Below are 21,001 nucleotides of genomic sequence, written 5' to 3'. Positions count from 1 at the left end.
ATTTAAAACAGCCTTGTCCCACTAATACACTTAATTAACCTCTAAATTTTTTCTAATTACTGGTCTTCAAAAAAATTCTTCTAATTACCATTTAACTACACTTAATTATTTAATAATTAAAAAAAAAAACACCACCAGCTAGCCACCACTCTCCTTTTCCCATCCCTTGGCAGTCTAAATATTTTTCTTATCTCCCTCATATATGATCGAATTAAGGGTCTGTTCATATTTACTGAACTAAGCTGAACTGATTGGAGCTGAACTGAACTGATTGGAGCTGAACTGAATTGAGCTGAAATGAATATTTTATGTGAGAGGGAAATTAAGGGTCTGTTCACATTTACTGAACAAAGCTGAACTGAACTGAACTGATTGGAACTGAACTGAATTGAGCTGAAATAAATATTTTATGAAAGAGGGAAATTAAGAGCTGAACTGAACTGATTGGAGCTGAACTGAACTGATTTGAAATTAAGTAAATGTGAACATGCCCTAAGAGCTGAGCTGAACTGAACTGAACTGAACTGATTGGAACTGAATTGAACTGAAGTGAACTGATTAGAGCTGAACTGAACTGAACTTAAGTAAATGTGAACAGACCCTAAGTGTTCTAGTAAAACATTAAAAATTGTTGTTCAAGACATTTATATGTACTTTAATATAAACAAGGTGTATATAACTTAATAATCATTTGTTGAGAAACTATATATTGGAGTATATGTAAAAAGTTGGAGAGAAAAAAAGAAGATCATAAAGAGGATCCTTTATTGATGTGGTAAGATATAGAGGATTAGAAATGGTTAGAGGATGAAGTTAAAGTTTCAAATTGAACTCGAAATTTGACAAAAAAAAATTAATGTAAGTGCTTCATTTCGCATGTAAAAATAATACAAGTATTGATTTGTGTGCCACTAGTTTTTAGCTGCTAGAACGAGGCACCTACATTAATTTTTTGCCAATTTCGAGCTTAATTTGGAGGCTTATTGGGTAAAATGACCCATAAAACATTAGAAGATATTTTTTGACATGCTAATTGAGGAAAAAATTGGATTGAGCGGTAATTAACAAATTATAAATACTGAAATTTATAAATTAGAAACTTTATAAATGGTTGTAATTGGCGTAATTTTTTTTTAGGAAGTAATTGGCATATTTTTATCATCAAAACAGTTAGTGGGCCTTGTCTTTAATATGTACTCCCTCTGTTTTTTTTTATTTTTTTATTTTTTTATGCGTCAATTTGACCGATACATTTGCTGAGACGCTACTTTGACAATAAATATCTTTAATTGCGTATTAGTAAAAATTGTAACAAAATTATGTTATGAACCTAAATAATTTGACAAATGTAATGATATATAATATAATAACATTTATTCAATTTTTAGAGTTGAAAAAATTAAGTCAATCATGATATATAAATAGTGTAATTGTTACAGTGATGCATATAAAAAAACGGAGGGAGTAGTAAAAAATAAAAAATAATTTTTTATAAAAAATGGGTCTCCCCCTAAAAAAACACTTTCAACTGAAAAAAAAAATAAAAAAAAATAAAAAAATAAAAAATAAAAAAAACCAATTTAAAAGTTAAAACCACGTTTGGACTTGGGAAGTCCGAGTAGTGAAGCGCAGTGTTCATTGTTTTCCCGCCATGGAAGTCGACGGCGAGCAGATCCTCCAACGCAAGCATTCTCACTACCATAACTTGGTCTCTTTCTCTCTCCTCAATCTCATGCTTTTTTTCAAACCCATAATTAGTTCTTATTTATTAGCATTATTATAGTTATTTTTTCAATGAATTCTGCAATTTAATCCAACATTATTAATATTCTTAATGTATTATGTGAATAATTTGCAGGATGAGGTGTTTATGGTACGAAATGAAGTGTATAAGGGACAACAATACAGTCAAATTTACTTTGCCAGGCTTCATATGTTGAGGACTCTTCTTTATTCTCTTGTTCCTCACTGGAAACCCCACATTCCTGGTTTGTTTTCCAATTTTTGGTCTTTTTTGTGACTTTTGAGTATAAAATCATTGAATTTGGATCATTTTAACAAATGGGGTTTGTTTAATTTTAGTTAAATTATTCGTTCAATATTCAAAATAATCGATTTTGGGTTGTACCCTTTATATTTATTTCATTATTTGGGGCTGTTTTCAGTTTGTTTTTGTAAGTGAATATAATGCTTACAAAATTTGGTTTGTTTTAATATTTGGCTTCTATCGAATTTTACTGATTTTGTAATTGTGGTTCAATTTGGTAAATAATTTTAGTTAATTATGGGGTTTATATGCCATAATTTTTTTGGGTGGGTGGGTGGGTTGGGAGGGGGGGGGGGGTTGTGTGTGGAGGGGTTCATTATGTTTTAGGTTGGAGGAACAGTATGTTTCTGGAGTTATTAGGTAGTGATTGTCTTAATTATTGGGTGTATGGCAAGAATTTAATTTGAAGTAGGGTTTAGGGTTTTGAGAATGTTAGCAATTTTAGGATCAATAGTAAGTGTCCCTTTTGATCCTCATTGTGGATTCCTTACCTGCTGGTTGTGATCATATCATGACGTTGTTTATAACCGTAATTGATTATTTTTGAATTTCTGGAGGAAGGGTAGTTGATCAAGACTCGTGGGAATGCTTAATTTCTGCTATCTAATGTCATTGTTTTGCTGTGTATTAAGAGATTCTTTGATTATTGTTATATTTGATTATTGTTATATTCAATGACTTTGGTCCTCTCTTTGTGTATCTAATGAAGTTTTTTGCTGTGTTTTGTTGCTGACTTATGATGCCAGCTTTCTATTTGTGCACATTCATTTTGTTATGGTTATTGTTGTGGTCAAACTGGAGTCAATTAATCCAAAACCACAAGTACATGGGGGGAATCTCTTATACCTTTGAGGAATTTTTTTGTAGTTTGTACGATTTTGGGTTTGGAAGAGAACAAGGAATGTATTGTTGTTGGAACACTCTACAAGCACATGAAACTCAAACCCTGTATTCTTGATGAGTATGCTAAGGAGGTAAGAAGGTTGCTATGAAATACATATCATTTTTGTCTAACTTTGACTGCTAAAACATCCAATTAATGTCTAGATACATGGTTTGTTCTAATTTTTTTCTCCTTTTCCCATTCTTTCTTTCTTTTCTTTATCAACAAATAGAGGTCTGTGACTCCTTTGGTCAAGCCGCACAATTTTATGCATCCTGATGATCACCTGATCCTAGAGGATGAAAGTGGAAGAGTGAAGCTTGAGGGAACTTCACTGTTTCCTTCTGTTTATGTGACAGGTACTTTATGTTTATTTATTTTTATATTTATTCTTTAATTTCCCTATAGCGACGAAAATTCAGCTAGTTAGAAAGAGTATAGGATATTTATTAGTTATTGGACACAAAAATTCCATATCAGGATTTAGGAGCATTAATCTGGCTGGTCTGCCGGAGTATATCTTTCCTCTGGTGTGACTTTAATCCCAGAGGATGCATATTTTAGTAAAGGCCTGAAAGGATAAATATAAGAAATTACTCACTCTAATTTTTTATTTATACTTATATGTATATATCTTGGGAGAAATTTTGCAGGATAGCTTATGAATATTTCAATAGCTTTTAACAGCTGATATTTGTTATACGTTAGAAAGAGGATGCTGGAAATTATATTGTTCTACATTATTTGTGAAATCAACATTAATTGAAAATATAAAATAGCCTTCTTTATTAAATACTTCCTGTGCTCACTCTGGTCCCCAAAAGATCAACAAGGCAGTTTCTTAATTGCTAATAGAGTGCTTGTTCCATTTCTTTTATATGCTTCCTCGCTTTGATGCATCTATGGTTAATATCATTCGTCTGCCAGGGTGTGAAATGACTGCTCATCATTATTACTGATAAGAGCAACTATGCTGCAATTGTTTTAAAAGGTCGGTTGTATACTAGGAATACTACTAACAGATAATACATGGATTTCTGTTGGACTTTGCATAAAATATAGGAAATGCCACCTAACATTAATTACTAGATGCGATTACAATTCCATCTTATTCCTTCTCGCTTTACCATCTTTTATGTCTGGTCACTTGTAAGCCAAACCTTTTAGCATTTATATGAATAGCTATAAGTATTTTCTCGTGACAGTATTGCATTATTGCCATTTTACAGGGGTTGTGGTTGCCTTCCTTGGAAAAGAAAGTGGAGCTGGATCGTTTCTTGTTCACGATATCCTTGAAGCTGGACTACCACCCCAAATAGAGAAGCCTTTAAAGCTTGGTAATGTCACTTGATGCTCTTCCAATTTTTGCGTTGTGAAGTTACTATATGGAGTGGCCATCTTGTCCTTCATTAGATCTACACTGTAGTTGCTAAGGAATAATTAAAATTTTGGATTTAGTTCCATGTTATTGATGTTTGTGGAATAGTATTTAGGAAAAGTGCTATTATTTATATTTTTGGTTTGTGAAATAGAGAGGGGGGGGGGGGGGGGGGTGGGGGGTTCTAAGCTATGTTACTTGGACTCGGGTACCTATGTCCAACATGGGTACGTGTCCAAGCGTCCGACTCGGCTATTTTGTGAAAATTCCATGATTTTGAACTAAAAGTGAAGTGTCCGGGTGTCATACCCATGTCCGAGTGTCGAGGGTCCGACACCGGTACGTGAGGTGAAATGAAGAGTCCGAGTAACATAGGTTCTAAGTATTATATAAGGCAACGGTTTGCAGGATATTGCATTATAAACAATCAGCATAGTTCACACTATGTACCCCCTCTCTCAGCTTTTTTATTTTTGAAAACAGAAACAAATTTGCTAACTGTTAGTCATACAACATACGAAGTATACAACTAAAATCAAAATCGACCATACATATATGTGATAAAGAAAGATATATCTCACTCAAGAACCCTGACATGAAACAGTTCACAACTTCACATGCCTAAAATTGTCTTCTTGTTACTTTATACAGCCTTGGTGTAATGAGGTCCAAATTAGTATTGCATAGTTCCACCAGTAGAGATTTATAGGCATAGTCTTCAAGATATTGACCTTTTTTTTGGTAGAAAGTCAGGGATAATCGATGCCCTTTTTAAATAATGCCTTAAAATGTCTGTTGTTATTTTACCCTGATGCAATGAGGTCCAAATCAATCTTGCATAGTTCCACTAGTAGAAATTTATAGGCATAGTCTTTAACCTATAGCCTTTTTTTTTTTTCTCTGTAGAAAGTAGTGGGATAGTCAATGGCCATTCTAAATTCCTGAGGAAATTACTCAGCAAACCTATTCTACAATAAATATTGGTTGATAATAAGGACAAAATTTTCCCGTATGAAAGGATAAATCCTATCACGAAACGAGGACAAAGAACTTTCTCCAGAACGTAGTGCAAGAACGCGAATGTGGAATGCAACCTGTAGAGTTCCTTGAACATAGGTTTTTTTTCCTTTTTCTTTTTTCTTTTGTTGACTTTAAATTCTATTTTTAGTTATATTCAAATCATGTTTTAAAATAACTCATACCTTCTGAATTATTTAATATTACTTCATCTAACAATCCAATTTTTTACTCTTTCACTATATACTTCCTTCGTTTTTTTTTTACTTGCAACAGTTTGACTTTTACACTGTTTACATATCTCACTTTGACTGACTTTGGTGATTTATAGATTAGGAAAATTATAGTCATGTGAGATCTTGTTAGACTCTTCTTGATTTATACTTTCATAATATCTAATTTTTATAATTTTTACGTATTGGTAATTGAAGATATTAATGATTGAAATAATGCATCGACAAGCGTGAAAAGAGACGCGTTGCAAGTATTAAAAAACAGAGGAAGTATTACATAAAAAAAAAAGTCATAAACAGAACATTAATCGTCTCATTAGTTTCATCCCCAATGCCCACCCACCTTAAGTCATTAGCTATAGCATTCCACTCTTTACCTTCTTGTTTTCTACTTTTGGGTTGAACTTATTCATCTTCTCTCTTATTCTTAAAAATCTCTGGAATTCAATCATTGCTATGATATTTATCGCAATGGTTGACAATATCATGATTTTGTAGCCTCCAGAATGGACCAACTTTTTTTTTGTTTATTACAAATACCTCTAAAATAATATGGCCACAACAGGCCGATTACCTTTATAATTCTGTAACAACAGTTTCTTGAAAAGTGCTTCTAGGAAGTTGAAATTGTTTTCCAGAAACTTGGCCAAACATAATTGTTGTTGTTGAGGTAAAGAGTAAACAGAGGGTCCAAAGGCTACGGTATTTGAGGAGTTGGATCATGGTTGTTGGAAGCTCTTCTTTAGAGCCATTTGGGCGTCATCCTTAATTTTTATAGAGGGTTAGTGAAGCTATGGGTCAGGATTTTGATGACCATGAAGAAGTAACCATTACTGGAGAAAGATGGGTTATAGTAATGTATGCGTTTACTTTGCTGTTTTTTCAAGATTCAGGCTATGGCTATCTGTGTATTTCTCATTCCTTAGGACTCATGTTCGAGGTTTTAGACAGATGCATAAAGTCCAGAGATGTTATCATCTTAACTTCATGCCTTTTTACCTGCAACTCATTAGTGACGGCCCCCCTATATAATGAATCATGAGAATTATGTTGTATCTGCTGCATTTAAATATCTCTCTCTCTGTCTCTCTCTCTCTCTCTCTCTCTTTCTCTCTCTAAAGTCTGAATCTCCTTGGGTTTATCTGTTCACAGGTGATGACAAGTATGTTGTCTTCGTGTCAGGCTTATGTGCTGGAAATAGCACGTCAAATCCTCTCCAGTTCCAGCTGCTTGTAGATCATATAACTGGCCATCTAGGGGATGAAAATGTCTTACTCTTTTGTACCTTATCCTGCGTCGACTATTGCTGTAGAGTCGCAACTAATCATTGCTTTTAAAGCTGTGCAGGAGCAGAGAATTGCTGCAGAGATAGTTCATGTTGTAATTGCTGGAAATTCTGTAGAATTTGCCAGAGGACTATTTAATGGACAGGTAACTTATTATTTTGTATTACATAAATCAGTGAATTTTTTGCTTCATATTTTCATATATCATGGTTAATTTACTCTGTAGGTTTTTGCTTTTACATGTTTGGTAATATTTGGCATCTCTCCCGGGAAATAAGTAATACTTCCTCCGTTCTTTTTTAGTTGACACATGTTGAATTTTGAATCAATAGACAAATTCTTCTTTGATTAGCTTCTATGATTTATACAGTAGTTATGATAAAATATTCATGTGAGATCAATATTTAATTTTCAAAATTTACTTTTTAATATTTTGATTGGCAAATAAGATAAAAAGAAATGTGTCAGCTTAAAAAGAACTGAGGAAGAAAGTCAGTGACATGCTAGTCCAACTTTACAACTAGGTTTTTGTGACTAAGGTTTATGCCTTGCTTAATACGAAGTAGCATGCTGCTTCTTCTGTTTTAGCTTGTACCTTCTTTCCATACCAGTTGTAAACTATACTAGATCAGGAGTCGTTATGAATATCATCTTTTTGTTATGCATTAGGTATAGCAGAGGGGTATATTAGGTATTGGCTGTAATTCTGTTATGAGGTAGCTTAAGGAGGAATTAGGGGATGGAGAAGAGGGAGGGAGAAGGGAATTACGGGTCTATATATAGAGGAGATTAGAGAGAGAAAATGTGAGTGTTCCTTTTAGTTTCAGTCTGTATTTGGTAGAGAACCAAGCCTCTTAAAAGCTTGAATATCTTCATATTCTGTAATTTTCATATCATAATCAAATTCAACAACTCTTTAATTTCTTCCCAGAATTCCCGTGAGGAGAAATTTCATATTAGCCACATTGATTAAACCTCCTGATAATATGTTTTACTAGCACATTCAAATGACACTTGTCTCTGGTAATTAAGTTTCCCTTGTTTACTGTGAAATTTATGTTACTGATGTAATAGAATCTATTGTTTTCTCTCCTATTTCTGATGATTATGTTTCTCTTCATGACTGAAATTTCTGTGACTTTTATAATAATAGGTAGCTATTGTTTTTGTTTATTTATTCGTTCTTGTTACGATGCTTGGGGGGGGGGGGGGGGGGGGTTAAACACTTGAACACATATTCTTGAAAAAAAATGGGACCTTTTAGATTTTGTTTGTTTCTGCAGAATTTGGGATCAAAGGATCAATCTAAGCTGTCTGAACCATTTAGAGAACTGGATATCTTGCTGACTCAGGTTCTTACATCTGCTCAATGAGTGAATTTGTTTTGTTTCTTATTTTCTATTCTTTTATAAAAAATGCTGAGGTTAACGTGGCCTGTAATTTTTATTTGCAGATTGCTGCTGGTGTACCTCTGGATATCATGCCAGGGCCAAATGATCCTGCAAATTTTTATCTACCACAGCAGGTGTTTTCTTTAAAAATGAGTTTGATTTTAGGGCTATTGCAACTTTTGATAGCCTTTGAATTTATCTTGACTTTTTGTTTCAGCCTTTAAATAGATGCCTGTTTCCTGGGTCTTCAGCTTATAACACCTTCAGATCTTGTACTAATCCTCATTCTTTTGAGCTTGACAATATCAGGTAGTATTTGGCCTTTTGTTCATTATCATCTGTTTCTGAATTGGATGTGTACTGAGTGGGCTATATCTTTTAGATTTCTTGGGACATCAGGCCAGAATATTGATGATCTTGATAAGTATTCAGAAGCTAAAGATAAACTTGATTTCTTGGAAAGAACATTGAGATGGAGGCATCTTGCGCCATCTGCACCTAACACTCTAGGTGAAAGTAGTTCTATTCTTTTTTAATTTTCTTTTTTCATTGAAAATTATCTGTGCTGGGAGGATAGGAACCAAAATTGTTTGTGAAAAGTCTAAATAGCGTGTTAACAGCAACTACTACTAGTATGCTTACAATCATTGGCAATTGGGTTTTGGAAATCAAACTAGTTTTGACCCTATGCAATGTACAATTTTTGTTTTGTTGAAAGTGAAGTGTTTTCTTATAGCTTCATAAAATGATCAGATGAGTATCTATATTTCTTTTTGTGCTTTAAAAGACTTGTCAAAATTGGTAAATAAGTTGTTATAATATTTGAATTTTTTTTTTTTTTAAAAAAAATAAATAAAAATTACATTTCGTGCTTATATATAATATGGGAATCTTTTCAATAGTAAACTGTTGAATGTATAGCGAATGATATTAAGGTATATGATTATTGTATGAAATTGGAAGATGCAGTGGAATGATAACTATTCGTATTGATGCCATTGAAGGGGCATGATAACTATTCAAGTTGAAGATGCATGAAGTTTGAAACAAAAGAATCAATGTAATAAAATAAATAAAATAAAAAAAAGGAAAAACAGATTGAAGACACAAAAACTCTATATTCCTTCCAAATTTTCCTGTTATAATAATTTAAAAGCATAGATAGATGTTTTATTTATTCTGGGGAGAAGTAGTTTCAACTGTAATTAAGCTGCTTTACTGTTGGATTTCAAAGCATCAGCCCTTCCCTTCCAAAAATCTTGATAAACAATTTTTTTCTTTGGAATTTTTAGGGTGTTATCCATTTACAGACAGGGATCCTTTTGTAATTGAGAGTTGTCCTCATGTTTACTTTGTCGGCAATCAGGATATGTTTGGAAGCCGTTTAGTTAAAGGTAATCCTTTAATTGTGCCCTCCTTTTAATATTACCTGAACTCCTGAAGTATTTGTCATTCGACACTCCTATATACAAAGTGTAAGATAGCTTACTCATTCATTTGCACACAGGACCAGAAGGGCAATTGACGCAACTAATTACCATTCCTAAATTTTGCGAGACAGGAGTTGCGGTTGTGGTACGCGTTATTACATGCTGCATTACCCGTATTAAGATATATATATCTGCATAATTGTTCTAGAGTATATATGGCATTCTCTTTACAGGTGTTATAGCAGTAATGCCTTTTTCTTTTTTGGCAGCTTAATTTGAGAAATCTGGAGTGCCATGCTTTGAGTTTTGGGACTCAATTCAGCTTGTAATTGTCATCATGGATTTCAGGTACAATCCACATGTTTTTGTATTTTGTTGTGTCTTTTTAGCTTGTGGTAAGCCTTAATCTTCTTGGCCTGAACTCCCAGTCATATTTTGGTCTTTCTGGCCTTCCCTCTTGCTGGCATTAGCTCTCGAGGGTGATTGATCTGGGCACTTACCCCTTATTAGGTATTGTCTCATAGAAAGTATAATATGGGCCTCCAAAGTTACGAACTAGTATTTCTATTGTCAATCTCCATGGTTATGTATTTAATGTCTGTCGGCTACTTTTGGAGACCTGTGCATATTACATGATTGAAACTTATCATAGGCATCACAGTAGTTTGAATTTTATCTCAAAATTCTGCTTGTGTGCTCGTCAAAATGTACTAGGCCATGCGTTACAACTTCCACTAGGCCAATATCTGGAAAAACTGTCTAACTTTAGAAAGGAACTTGCTAACAATGGTATAATTGACTAGTATGATCTAGTAAATGAGATTTTACATGAATTCTTGATCCATTGAAACCCTAATAAAGTTTTTAGAGCTTTAACAATTACTAAGTGTCCCACAACGCAAAGTTATTATGCATGGAGAGTTTTAACAATTACTAAGCGTCTCACAACACAAAGTTATTATGCATGGAGAGTTTTAACAATTACTAAGCGTCACACAACACAAAGTTGCCTTTTTTTTTTTTTTTTTTTTTGGACAAAAGCAAAGTTGCCTTGTTGAATGATGTGAAGGGTACACTGACCGTACACTGCCAATAAATCAATGATGCTTTACTCATAAGACCATCACCTAATTGTTATTTATCTGATTTAATGCAACGCGTTAATTGAAAATTTTACTTGCTTATCACTTGGTCTAAATCTTGTTCAAAGAACACAGAAAGAAATTGCTGGAGTTTCTTGCTTTCTTAAATTCTATAAGCTGTTTCAGTGACCACTTTCTGTTAACCACTCATTTGCAAAATTTCAATCCCAGATTCCCAGCATCAATAAATTTCTCTTGGGAGTTTCTCGCATCATCTTATTTATGTTATCCTTTGTATCATCTTGGCTTTTGTGCCCTAAACACTATATTCTATGCAATTTCATTTATGTAAAATTATCAAACCTAAAATATGCAGGCATTTTTCTGTCAGGGCAGGTCAAAAGTTATTTCTCAATCTAGCAGGGCATTTTCTGGAACTTTACTCAGTTTGGAGGTTGTTGACTTGTGGTAGCTTATATTTTAGCCATCCTAAGGCGTAAGTCGAACCTATTATGCTCAACTCCGAAGCGACTACTACAATATCGAGTATGCTTCCTCTGCAATTCTGTATAATGTTTGCTAGCTTAAGTTAAAGGATATTGATCCTACAAGAAAAACAAGTAGCCTAAGAAACACCGTGATGAAGTCATCCTTTGGTGGTTGATATATTATTGCCTATTCTGACTTGTGCTTGTGTTTTGTACTCCCTAGTCCATGTAACCTGTAGTGATAGGTAATCTTGTGTTGTAGCATTGCTCTAAGTACCTTATTCTTAAGTTTTTTGTGTTACAATTTTTTTTGTCATCATTATGTGAGCCTTTCCTATGCGTAAGAGAATTTCTTCTCCTTAAATAAGGTTTTAACTTTAAAAAGGGGATGATTGTCAATCAATCAATCAATAACATAATACTAAAACAAACATCAAGAATGACATGTGTCACTTCTTGATGCTGTTTTTTCCCTCCGAAACTCTTTTTTATTTTTGGAACATTTGTATAATACAACTATCATAATGTTATTCCTAATTTTAGTATATTATCTTTATAATAGTTGTATTCCTTTTTTTTTTCGTTCTATTTGCTTTAAATAGTTACACAAGGTTTTGAAACTTTTTAATTCAATTAAGGGAAAATAAACTATAATTAGAAGGTTAAAATATGGTGGACTACTGGAGAGTATAAAATAACGGAGCCAAAAATACAATATATATATATATATATATATATATATATATATAATCTTATGAACCGATACAATTGAGTTAATATTCTATTAAATATTTCTATAATAAATGTACCATCTTATAACTTTTTGTTTTCTTCAAAAATTCTATAAACTATTACTAAAACAGGTTATGCTTACATCGATCACTTTCAACATATGTCAAGCTATCATTAAAAAATTTCCTGTCAATACAATATATGATGTTAGCCATGTTTTTTAATAAGTTGTGATAAGGGTTAATCAGGACTACTCAACTTCAAATTATAACTAAAATAAATTCTAATAAGGGCTAATAAGTTCAGATCAGATAAGTAAAAATCCGGTGACTAGAATGCACCCTAAGTGTGCGTTTTTTTTTCAAGTTATTCTACTTAGCTTATTTTTGGAAGTACATTGTATAGTATTTTTTAAAACTAATTTAATTCATTGATAAAAAGACATACGACATCTACATTGTATAGTTTTATTGGGTATAACACATTAAAGTAATTTAATCATAGTGTATACTATTTTTAAATATTTTTAACACAACTAATCAACAATAATATTATTTTTTTTATTGTACTTTTAATAATTTTTGCCTTTTTTATATGCATTGTATTTGTTTATTCCACATGAGTTGACCATTTTTATATTATATCACAAATTGTTTGAAAAAAGATTATAACTACCGTGCATGCATGGATACTAATCTTATTATACAAATTTAGCCCTAAATATTCTTATCATTGAAAACTAGTGTAGCTCAAATGATGCTCCTCGTATTATAGTATTTACACATGAAATGTTCATTTTTCTTTTTGGTTATACATATATGAAGAAGCATATTCTCTGTCTTGTATGTTCTGATTTGAACATGCTATTAATTACTTTAATGGAAATAGAAACAATATTGTATGATAAACATAAAATAAAGGAAACAACTGTTCGAGATTATAGAGTTGTAAGAGTTATATTGTCTCAAAACTTAAGTTGTCATTAAGGAAATTAGCAAATGAGTGAAAATCCAAAATCTAATTGCACGTTTGGTGAACCGTTATAAATCATAAAAATGTTAAATCAATGTGCAAATATGTGAAATAATTTGCACAATATATCATTACCAAGTGGTATGTGAGGTCTAAGCCCTCATGTTCCTCATAAAATTTCGCCATTACCATTTTGTAAGGTGGTATTGATGAGTGGTAATGGAGATTCATAAAGAAAATTCACTTGTATGTGGATGAAGTTTCATTCATTACCAATTTACCATGATGTCCAACTTATTTAAGTGGAGTAGGAAAACATAGCTAATGAAAATTTAGAATGGTTAGATGCAATATCTAATTCATATTTTATTTCTAAACTAGTGTGTGGTCTGGACGATGTCCCGGTTACTAATTTATACTTTTTTAATTTGATAATTATGTTCAACTATTTGTATTGATAATGTGTGGTTTGCTGTTTGTCTCGGGTGTTACTTTTTTTTTACTTTTTTTTTTTTTTGAGGGAATTACTTTATTTTTACCTCATAGTATTTATTTTCTATTCTTGTGAAAAATAAATAACTTTTAACCTCTAATTACTTAATAAATGAAAGGAATATAAAATGTTTATTATATATATAATTTAAAATGTGGTAAATGTATGACATTTATATGTTGGAGGTTATGGCCAGGTTCGAATCTAGCTCAAAACATATTTTATATGCTATATATATGCTAAAACTGTTTTAGGGTAAGGTTATACGTGACACATATACTCATTTTTTAAAATCATTTTTGATAACAATTAGTATACTTGCCATTGATATGAGGTATCATTGGGTTGCTCCCATTCACAAAAAAACAAAAATAAAAATAAAAAATAAAAAAATAACATCATGGGTTGCTAACTTGCTACTCACCCATTTGTCATAATTATTGCACACTAACTAAATATATATATTGGAACAAGCCATTTTATCACACATTGGCACATCAATACAGACAAATAAAAGCTATAAAACCACCTGATAATTGGCCCTAAATTAAGTGGGAAAAAATTTGAGCTTTTGTTTTAGCGCTTTTTATTTCATGTTACTTCATAGTTTTTAGCTACTCGATTATATTGTTAAGTCATATTCATGATCCATACTCGCACATTCAAGTTTCAGTTGTAGACTCAAATTAATTACATACATTATGCACCTTAATCAACAAGTAAAATTGTTTTGTGAAATTGGATTGAAATTAATATTGAGGATTAATAGTACATTGAACAAATTGATTAATGTGCGTGCTATATTTGAAACTTGTGTATTAATCTACACATTACAAACTAATAGATATATAAAGAAAGTTTTTATTTTTTACAAAATTTATCGTAAATTGTAGGATAATATTATGGATTAAACGACTCGTCTGCCGAACTGTAGTAGACCGTTGAGTTTGAAGTTCAACACAACGAAAATTTCAAGGTACAGGCGTTGGTACCGTGCATGGTACAGACAAAACACGCGGAAAGAACATGTAGTATTTTGTAAAGAACATATACTGTATTGTAAAGAACATTTAATTTTATATTTTTTTATATATATAAAGAACATCTGCAATATTAATAAAGAACATGCTATGTTATGAAATATTGTGTGGATGACCATTATACTCCTTTATCATTCCGGAATATTCTAGATGTAGGGTTTATTCTTATCTAAACATATTTGTGGATGTCCATCCTGTATCATTCTAGAACTTTCTAGATTTTAGGGTTTATTATTCTTCAAGCAAACCCTATCAATTGTACTGTATATATATATATGTATACCTTCATCATAAAAAATACAAGTAGAATATACAGATCAATTTCCTCTCAATCTCTTATATTTCTGCTTATTTTATAACACGTTATCAGCACCATTCCTACCAATTTAGCGAATGAGGGATATTAGCAATTGGAAAACAAATTAATTCGTATGAACTCTGCTTCAACGTTGCTTTTTCTTTGGTGAAAAAGGTTACTTCTATATTCCTTTTCTTTTTCTTGAATTATGATATGATATTAAAGCTTTAATATATTGTAAATATGATTGCCCCAAATTATCGTTGAATTTGATCAGGTTATCCGTTATCATTGTGTAGTTTTCCAATGATATATAATTGAGTTTTATTACTTGCTAAGTTTACATAATTAGATTTTGTTAATTTAGTCCGCTATCTAATAACTTTTTTTTAGAAGAAATGTGAGCACATGCAAAATACTTTAATGGAGATACTATGATACTGGCTTATTAAATTAGTTATCTATGATGTCCGACACTCCGGCTAACTGTATAATACTTGTATACGATTGAAACTGCCTTATAACATCGGCCTACTTTATCTTCCTTTACTAGGTAGCCAATTATGAATATATAAGATTAAGATTTGATGAGAACAATAAATTAATTAGGCCCTTCATGAATTAATACCTAGAATTTAAAATTAATTTTGCTGGAAATTGTACTCTTAAGTAGCATATATGTAGTTTTACTATTTTTGATCAATAATTTGCTATATCTTGATTGATATGTAATCTTTGAATTACTATCTACCATAGATTTATAAATTATATTATTTTGATGATCTAATCTATATATACTTTTTAAATATTAACTATCTGGTTTACTAATACATTAAATTAATTAATTGAAGTATTATGCTATTGTAATACCCTATTTGTTTGTTCTAGTTAGTATAAGTTTTAAGAATTTTATCACGGTTCGGTATATATATATAAATTACAAAATAGGACTGAAGATATACTTTACACGGAGCACCATATTGTGATAAATATGTATTTACTTGTCTTATGGCCTAAGATCTTACTTGTGAAAGATAAGTACCGTATTTTTTTTGGTGATAATTTTGAAGAGTAAAAGATATATATTCTAGCTTGATTTTCCTAGTTGTCCTTACTTGGCTTACGGCCCAATGATTTACTTGATGATATTGTGTACTGCATTGAATGGAAAGAAACAATAACAGACTATAGAGAATTATCTCTAATTAATTTGCATCAAATACTAACATACTTTATATTACTTTTGTGAATTATATATACATGTTGTATGAATATCAACTTAGTTTATGCATGGTCACTAAAATAATACTATATATTAGACACCCCACACATGCTTAAATTGTGATTTGTGAGTTTAACAATTACATGTTTATATTATGCATGGCTAATTTTAATAATAAATATGCATTACAACTAAATATATATGATTCCGATTCCTTTTCACAAGCCTAGGATGTTTGACTAGATGTCAACACTCTTTATTTTTCTAGTTGACCTCGAATTATGTTAATCACAATCTATCTTGTTTTTTCACCTGCAATGTTGAAACTCTTTTATTTTGTTAATTATATGGGAAAGGATTTGATTGATGAACAATAGTTTGTGATGACAATAATGACTATTACATTAGATACATTAGATATTTATGAAATGATCAATCTAGACATATATCATCTAGTAACTTGCAATCTAATATTGTATAATTGCATATCCTTTTCCATTTTTGGGACTTGAAGTTTCAAATATTGTTCTTTAGTACGTTGTACTATCTCATGTACATGCATTATAATTGACATTAACTTGGTGTGTATCATATATGATCATATTGTCAATAAACATATAAGTGGAACCTATTATGAGACATACTGCCACTTTAATGTTGAAATAATTATTGATGTGTGTTTTGAATATGATTACATATATACTATTATACGCCTTAATGAAGTTGTATTATATAGGAATGTTGAATAAGTTGGACATGAAATACTCATACCTATAAAACAGAAGTTCCTTTAATCTATGAAGGTTTACAAACCCGCAAAAGATAGTAATATGAAGATATTTATATGTGACTTAGAAATTTCTATTATTTTCACAATACTAATGTGATTTTATAAATATAGTGTCATGAGAAAGAATATACAAAGTTTTGAATAGTATATTATCAAACTCAAGGTCAAAATTGATGATTTATAAATTACTAGATTTACTCACTCCCAGAAGTGAATGAGAATTTGTATGATTGGAAAGAAGCATGTTTGCATGATGTTTTTGTTATCAAATCATTGAAAAGTTCAATAAGATTACAAACATTATTATATTTCAACTATTTGACCGAGAAATAATCATTATGAGTTTATGAAATACAACATGACATGAAATTGTGAGAAACGGATCAATAAAATAATTACATGATTTTACAAGAGAAATTTAACTTTGATTGATACATGATATTGCTAACTTAAAAGAGCAAGGAATTTAAAGATTGTTGGACTGTTTTTATACCCCCATATGCAAGATTAGGGGGAGATAGTGTTTATTCCATTATTTTTATGTAATTTTTGTACATGAATATATTGATGGTCAGTTTGGTACATACAATAGCCTAAATATTGATGATTTATTTAATAGTGGTGGCCACATGTGAATTAAATATTTTGAAATGATACCATCCTGAAGATGGATATAAATAAATTTCATTGTCATATTACTCATATACTAGTTGTACTGTAAATGCTCCAATTTACATTGATGTCCCTGAAGGACGACATCAATTGCTGATGAACCTATAGCACGCCTGAAGCGTGATAGATCAATAAGTTCTAAAGATGATTAAGTATCTTCGAAAAGGAAAGGAGCCACTATTGACAAGGACAAATTTGAGGAAGTGATAAATCCCAATATATTTCTAGAAGAAATCACTTTAGTAAAGTTCATATGTTCTATAAAAGACTCCAGAAGAGTATGAAACGTCCAACAAGATTAACATGTATCAAGATTATAGTCAAAACTCTAGCAGAGTATGAGTAATTATTGAAATAATAATAAAATAAAAAAAAATAGTGATTGTCTTGCCAATTGTAAAAAGAACACATGTTGGTGTTTTAATATCACATCATATTCATGGCCATGCATAAAGTAAGTTTAATAGAGTGATCACTAGTATTGGAAAACTGACCAAAATTCAAATTTAGAGAAGTGATTGGATGTGATAATTAAATTAGGCCATGCGGGTTTAATAATTACCCGTTATGGAAACCTGAAGTTTCATTTGATAATGTGCTGACACTCTCTCAATGTTAGATATATGAAATGAATTTAATGGCAAGACATAACATTGAGATTGAGCTATATTTGAATTGTGATTCATAATAATTTGTGTTGATGAAAATTTCAAGAGTTAATAGGTTTGATTTCTTATATAAAAGAGTAATGGGTGACCAAAAGTTCACCAAAATAACTTATATATTATTGTCAACTATTAGGTGACCAGAAGCTCACCAAATACACCATTTAAGTCTTTAAAGATCCAGAAGATCACCACCTAGTAGAATTACAAGCAAGTGATTTATGCTTGTATAACAATTCTTTTGATTGGGGCTATTATATGTCAGCACATAAGAAATTGGAAAAGAAGGAAAAACGTACAACTGCACAACACATGTCTCCCCATTGATATTGTTTTTCCAGAAGATATAATGAAAAGGGTAATAATAGATACACATGCAATATGAAGTTAATGAAGAAATGATTCTTCATTGAAATTGTTCTCCAGAAGAGATAGAACTTCTTTATTACAAATCTTCTGGGAAATAAATTTTGATTGTGATCCTCCTAAAGAAGTGAATTTATTTAGTGCAAATTTGTCTACTAAGTTGGTATAGAATCAAACGCCCCTATAAATGAGATATTTTACCAACTTAGGGGGAGAATTGGAGTAAGTTGGCAAAAATTAATTAAACTGATGATCCCTATATAAATAATGGTAATTTGAAATGTTTTTTAGCCAACTTTCGTCCATATGCTATCAAGATATGTTGCACATTTATGATTTAATTTGTATTCAGTTATGACTCATGTTGCATAGCGTTGAATATACATGTTGGTCATATTAATTATGTGTATACATTGAGATAAAATCTTGCCAATTGTACTTGAATCACTACACCTGAAGTGTATGTTGTATATGATCGGTTCCAAAATAAAGATATGTTTAATAGATATGATATTTGGCAAGATAGTGCTGTTAACACTAATAGTGTAATAATATATAAATATCATAGTGAATGAAATACCCTAAAAGTGGTATACATATCTGAATTATTGTAATAGATGGCCTATGATATAAGAAAAATTATGATGGTACCAATGAAAAATGTATTCAGATATCATTGTCAAAATAGCATGCAAATTAAAATTGTACCTTGAGGAATAATATGATGATACCGGTATATGATATGATGGAACCGATAAATAATGCATGTGCGTGATATAATGGACTAGTGAATAAGGGATCTGGAATATATGTCCATTTTAATGTCGACATAATGATAATAATAAAAGTTTATCATGGACCAGAAGTCCAAAGAAATATGGATTTTTAAAATCCACACTGTACAGTGTCTTGCATTATTTCGAGTCTTATTTATATTCATATGCATGTGTGAGTCGTAGGTTATTGGATTATTCATTACATATGTTCGAAGTTGTAAATGCATTACTCATTGTATAATTTGTTAATTATGTTATCATATTTTTATATCTCATATTGCATGCTTTAAAATCTATATAATAATTGTGGTGTATGTCAATGTTCATTCAAAGTATAGTAAGACATATTTACAACTCTGATGGAATATTAGAAAGAAATACTTATGTTCCAATGGGCTTATACTTGTGATGAAAATATTGATGATTGAATAGCATGTTATAAATCATGTAAGAAGAGTTCCTGAAGAACTTATGTACGACGTATTTAAATATTCAACCCTGCAAAGTTTATATCTTGAATATTGCAATTCAATTATTATCAAACTCTTGATAAGTCAATGTGACTACTGACATCTCAACCTGAAGATTGAGCATATGAAAGTTAGTGAGAATTGCTATTTGTATTTGCAAAAGAACTATCATGTCAATTATGAATATTCTAAAGAATATCAACGGGATACTTATATGTGAAACTATTTTATTATGGTCTAGAAGAACCATGATAAATGTATATAATTACATGTGTTATATTAATTCATATGAAATTGAAGAATGACATTTATGATATCAAGTTTTGTCATCAAATTATTATTAATGAAGTTTGATCAAATAATGATCATCAATTTCTATCATTGACGACTTCCAGAAGAAGTCATAATCGTATTAGTTTATTATTTAAATCAACTACTAAACAGATGAGATTTGAAATAATGATATTAGAGATAAACACATGTATGGTGAAATGAAGACATTTCACATGTTCACGTGATCGAAGACTTGAAGATCAATTTCAGTTTAGGAGGATCAAAGATCAACGAGTGATATTTTACTACATATGAGAAGATATCCAACATATTGGATTCATTGCTGTGACACTAGAAGATATGAAGTTATGTATTCATCAGGGGGAGAAAATAAGCGCTGCACTCTTTTTCCCTTGACCATGGTTTTGTCCCACATTGGGTTTTCCTGGTAAGGTTTTTAATGAGGCAGTCTCGAGCGTATTACGAAGAATATTGTACTCTTTTTCCTTCATTAGGTTTTTATCTCACAGGGTTTTTCCTAATAAGGTTTTAACGAGGCACAGTCTTCGATAATGGACATCCAAGGGGGAGTGTTATGAAATATTGTGTGGATGACCATTATACTCCTTTATCATTCCGGAATATTCTAGATGTAGGGTTTATTCTTATCTAAACATATTTGTGGATGTCCATCCTGTATCATTCTAGAACTTTCTAGATTTTAGGGTTTATTATTCTCCAAGAAAACCCTATCAATTGTACTGTATATATATATGTATACCTTCATCATAAAAAATACAAGTAGAATATACAGATCAATTTCCTCTCAATCTCTTATATTTCTGCTTATTTTATAACATGCTATATTATGTAATGAACATTATTTATATATACCCATCACAATTTAAAGACAAATTTCAAAGAACATTTTGCAACAAGCAACGAACATTATATCACAAATAAAAGTACATTATACTGACAATCAAAGAGCATGGAC

General features: G+C 31.1%; 1 protein-coding gene across 3 annotated transcripts; it reads left to right on the top strand.

Moving 5' to 3' along the window:
* The first annotated feature begins 1,592 nt into the window (after nt 1–1,592).
* LOC145608318 (DNA polymerase delta small subunit-like) lies at nt 1,593–11,654 on the top strand. 3 transcript variants are annotated; one of them, XM_081663935.1, is made up of 15 exons: nt 1,593–1,708; nt 1,859–1,988; nt 2,915–3,021; nt 3,163–3,289; nt 4,160–4,267; nt 6,711–6,826; nt 6,906–6,989; nt 8,128–8,196; nt 8,298–8,369; nt 8,453–8,544; nt 8,618–8,745; nt 9,528–9,629; nt 9,743–9,810; nt 9,935–10,013; nt 11,139–11,654. In XM_081663935.1, the coding sequence occupies exons 1-14, from the start codon at nt 1,652–1,654 to the stop codon at nt 9,992–9,994; spliced, it is 1,320 nt and encodes a 439-aa protein (XP_081520061.1). In that variant the 5' UTR covers nt 1,593–1,651; the 3' UTR covers nt 9,995–10,013; nt 11,139–11,654. The 3 variants fall into 3 exon arrangements, with proteins under 3 accessions (XP_081520061.1, XP_081520062.1, XP_081520060.1); XM_081663936.1 differs by having other exon boundaries at nt 11,124–11,654; XM_081663934.1 differs by having other exon boundaries at nt 11,144–11,653.
* Nucleotides 11,655–21,001: the final 9,347 nt, after the last annotated feature.

The sequence above is a fragment of the Chenopodium album genome, chromosome 23 (assembly GCF_948465745.1).
Source record: "Chenopodium album chromosome 23, dcCheAlbu1.1, whole genome shotgun sequence".
NCBI lineage: Eukaryota > Viridiplantae > Streptophyta > Magnoliopsida > Caryophyllales > Amaranthaceae > Chenopodium > Chenopodium album.
The sequence above is the reverse complement of the archived record's forward strand: the minus strand, read 5'-3'. Positions and strand labels throughout refer to the sequence as shown.

Bases quoted from the DNA above. Each gene is read 5' to 3' on its own strand.
- LOC145608318 (XM_081663935.1), top strand. From the start codon at position 1,652: ATGGAAGTCGACGGCGAGCAGATCCTCCAACGCAAGCATTCTCACTAC. The intron at 4,268-6,710 runs GTAATGTCACTT...ATCTGTTCACAG, and splicing joins AGAGAAGCCTTTAAAGCTTG to GTGATGACAAGTATGTTGTC. The intron at 8,370-8,452 runs GTGTTTTCTTTA...TTTTTGTTTCAG, and splicing joins ATTTTTATCTACCACAGCAG to CCTTTAAATAGATGCCTGTT.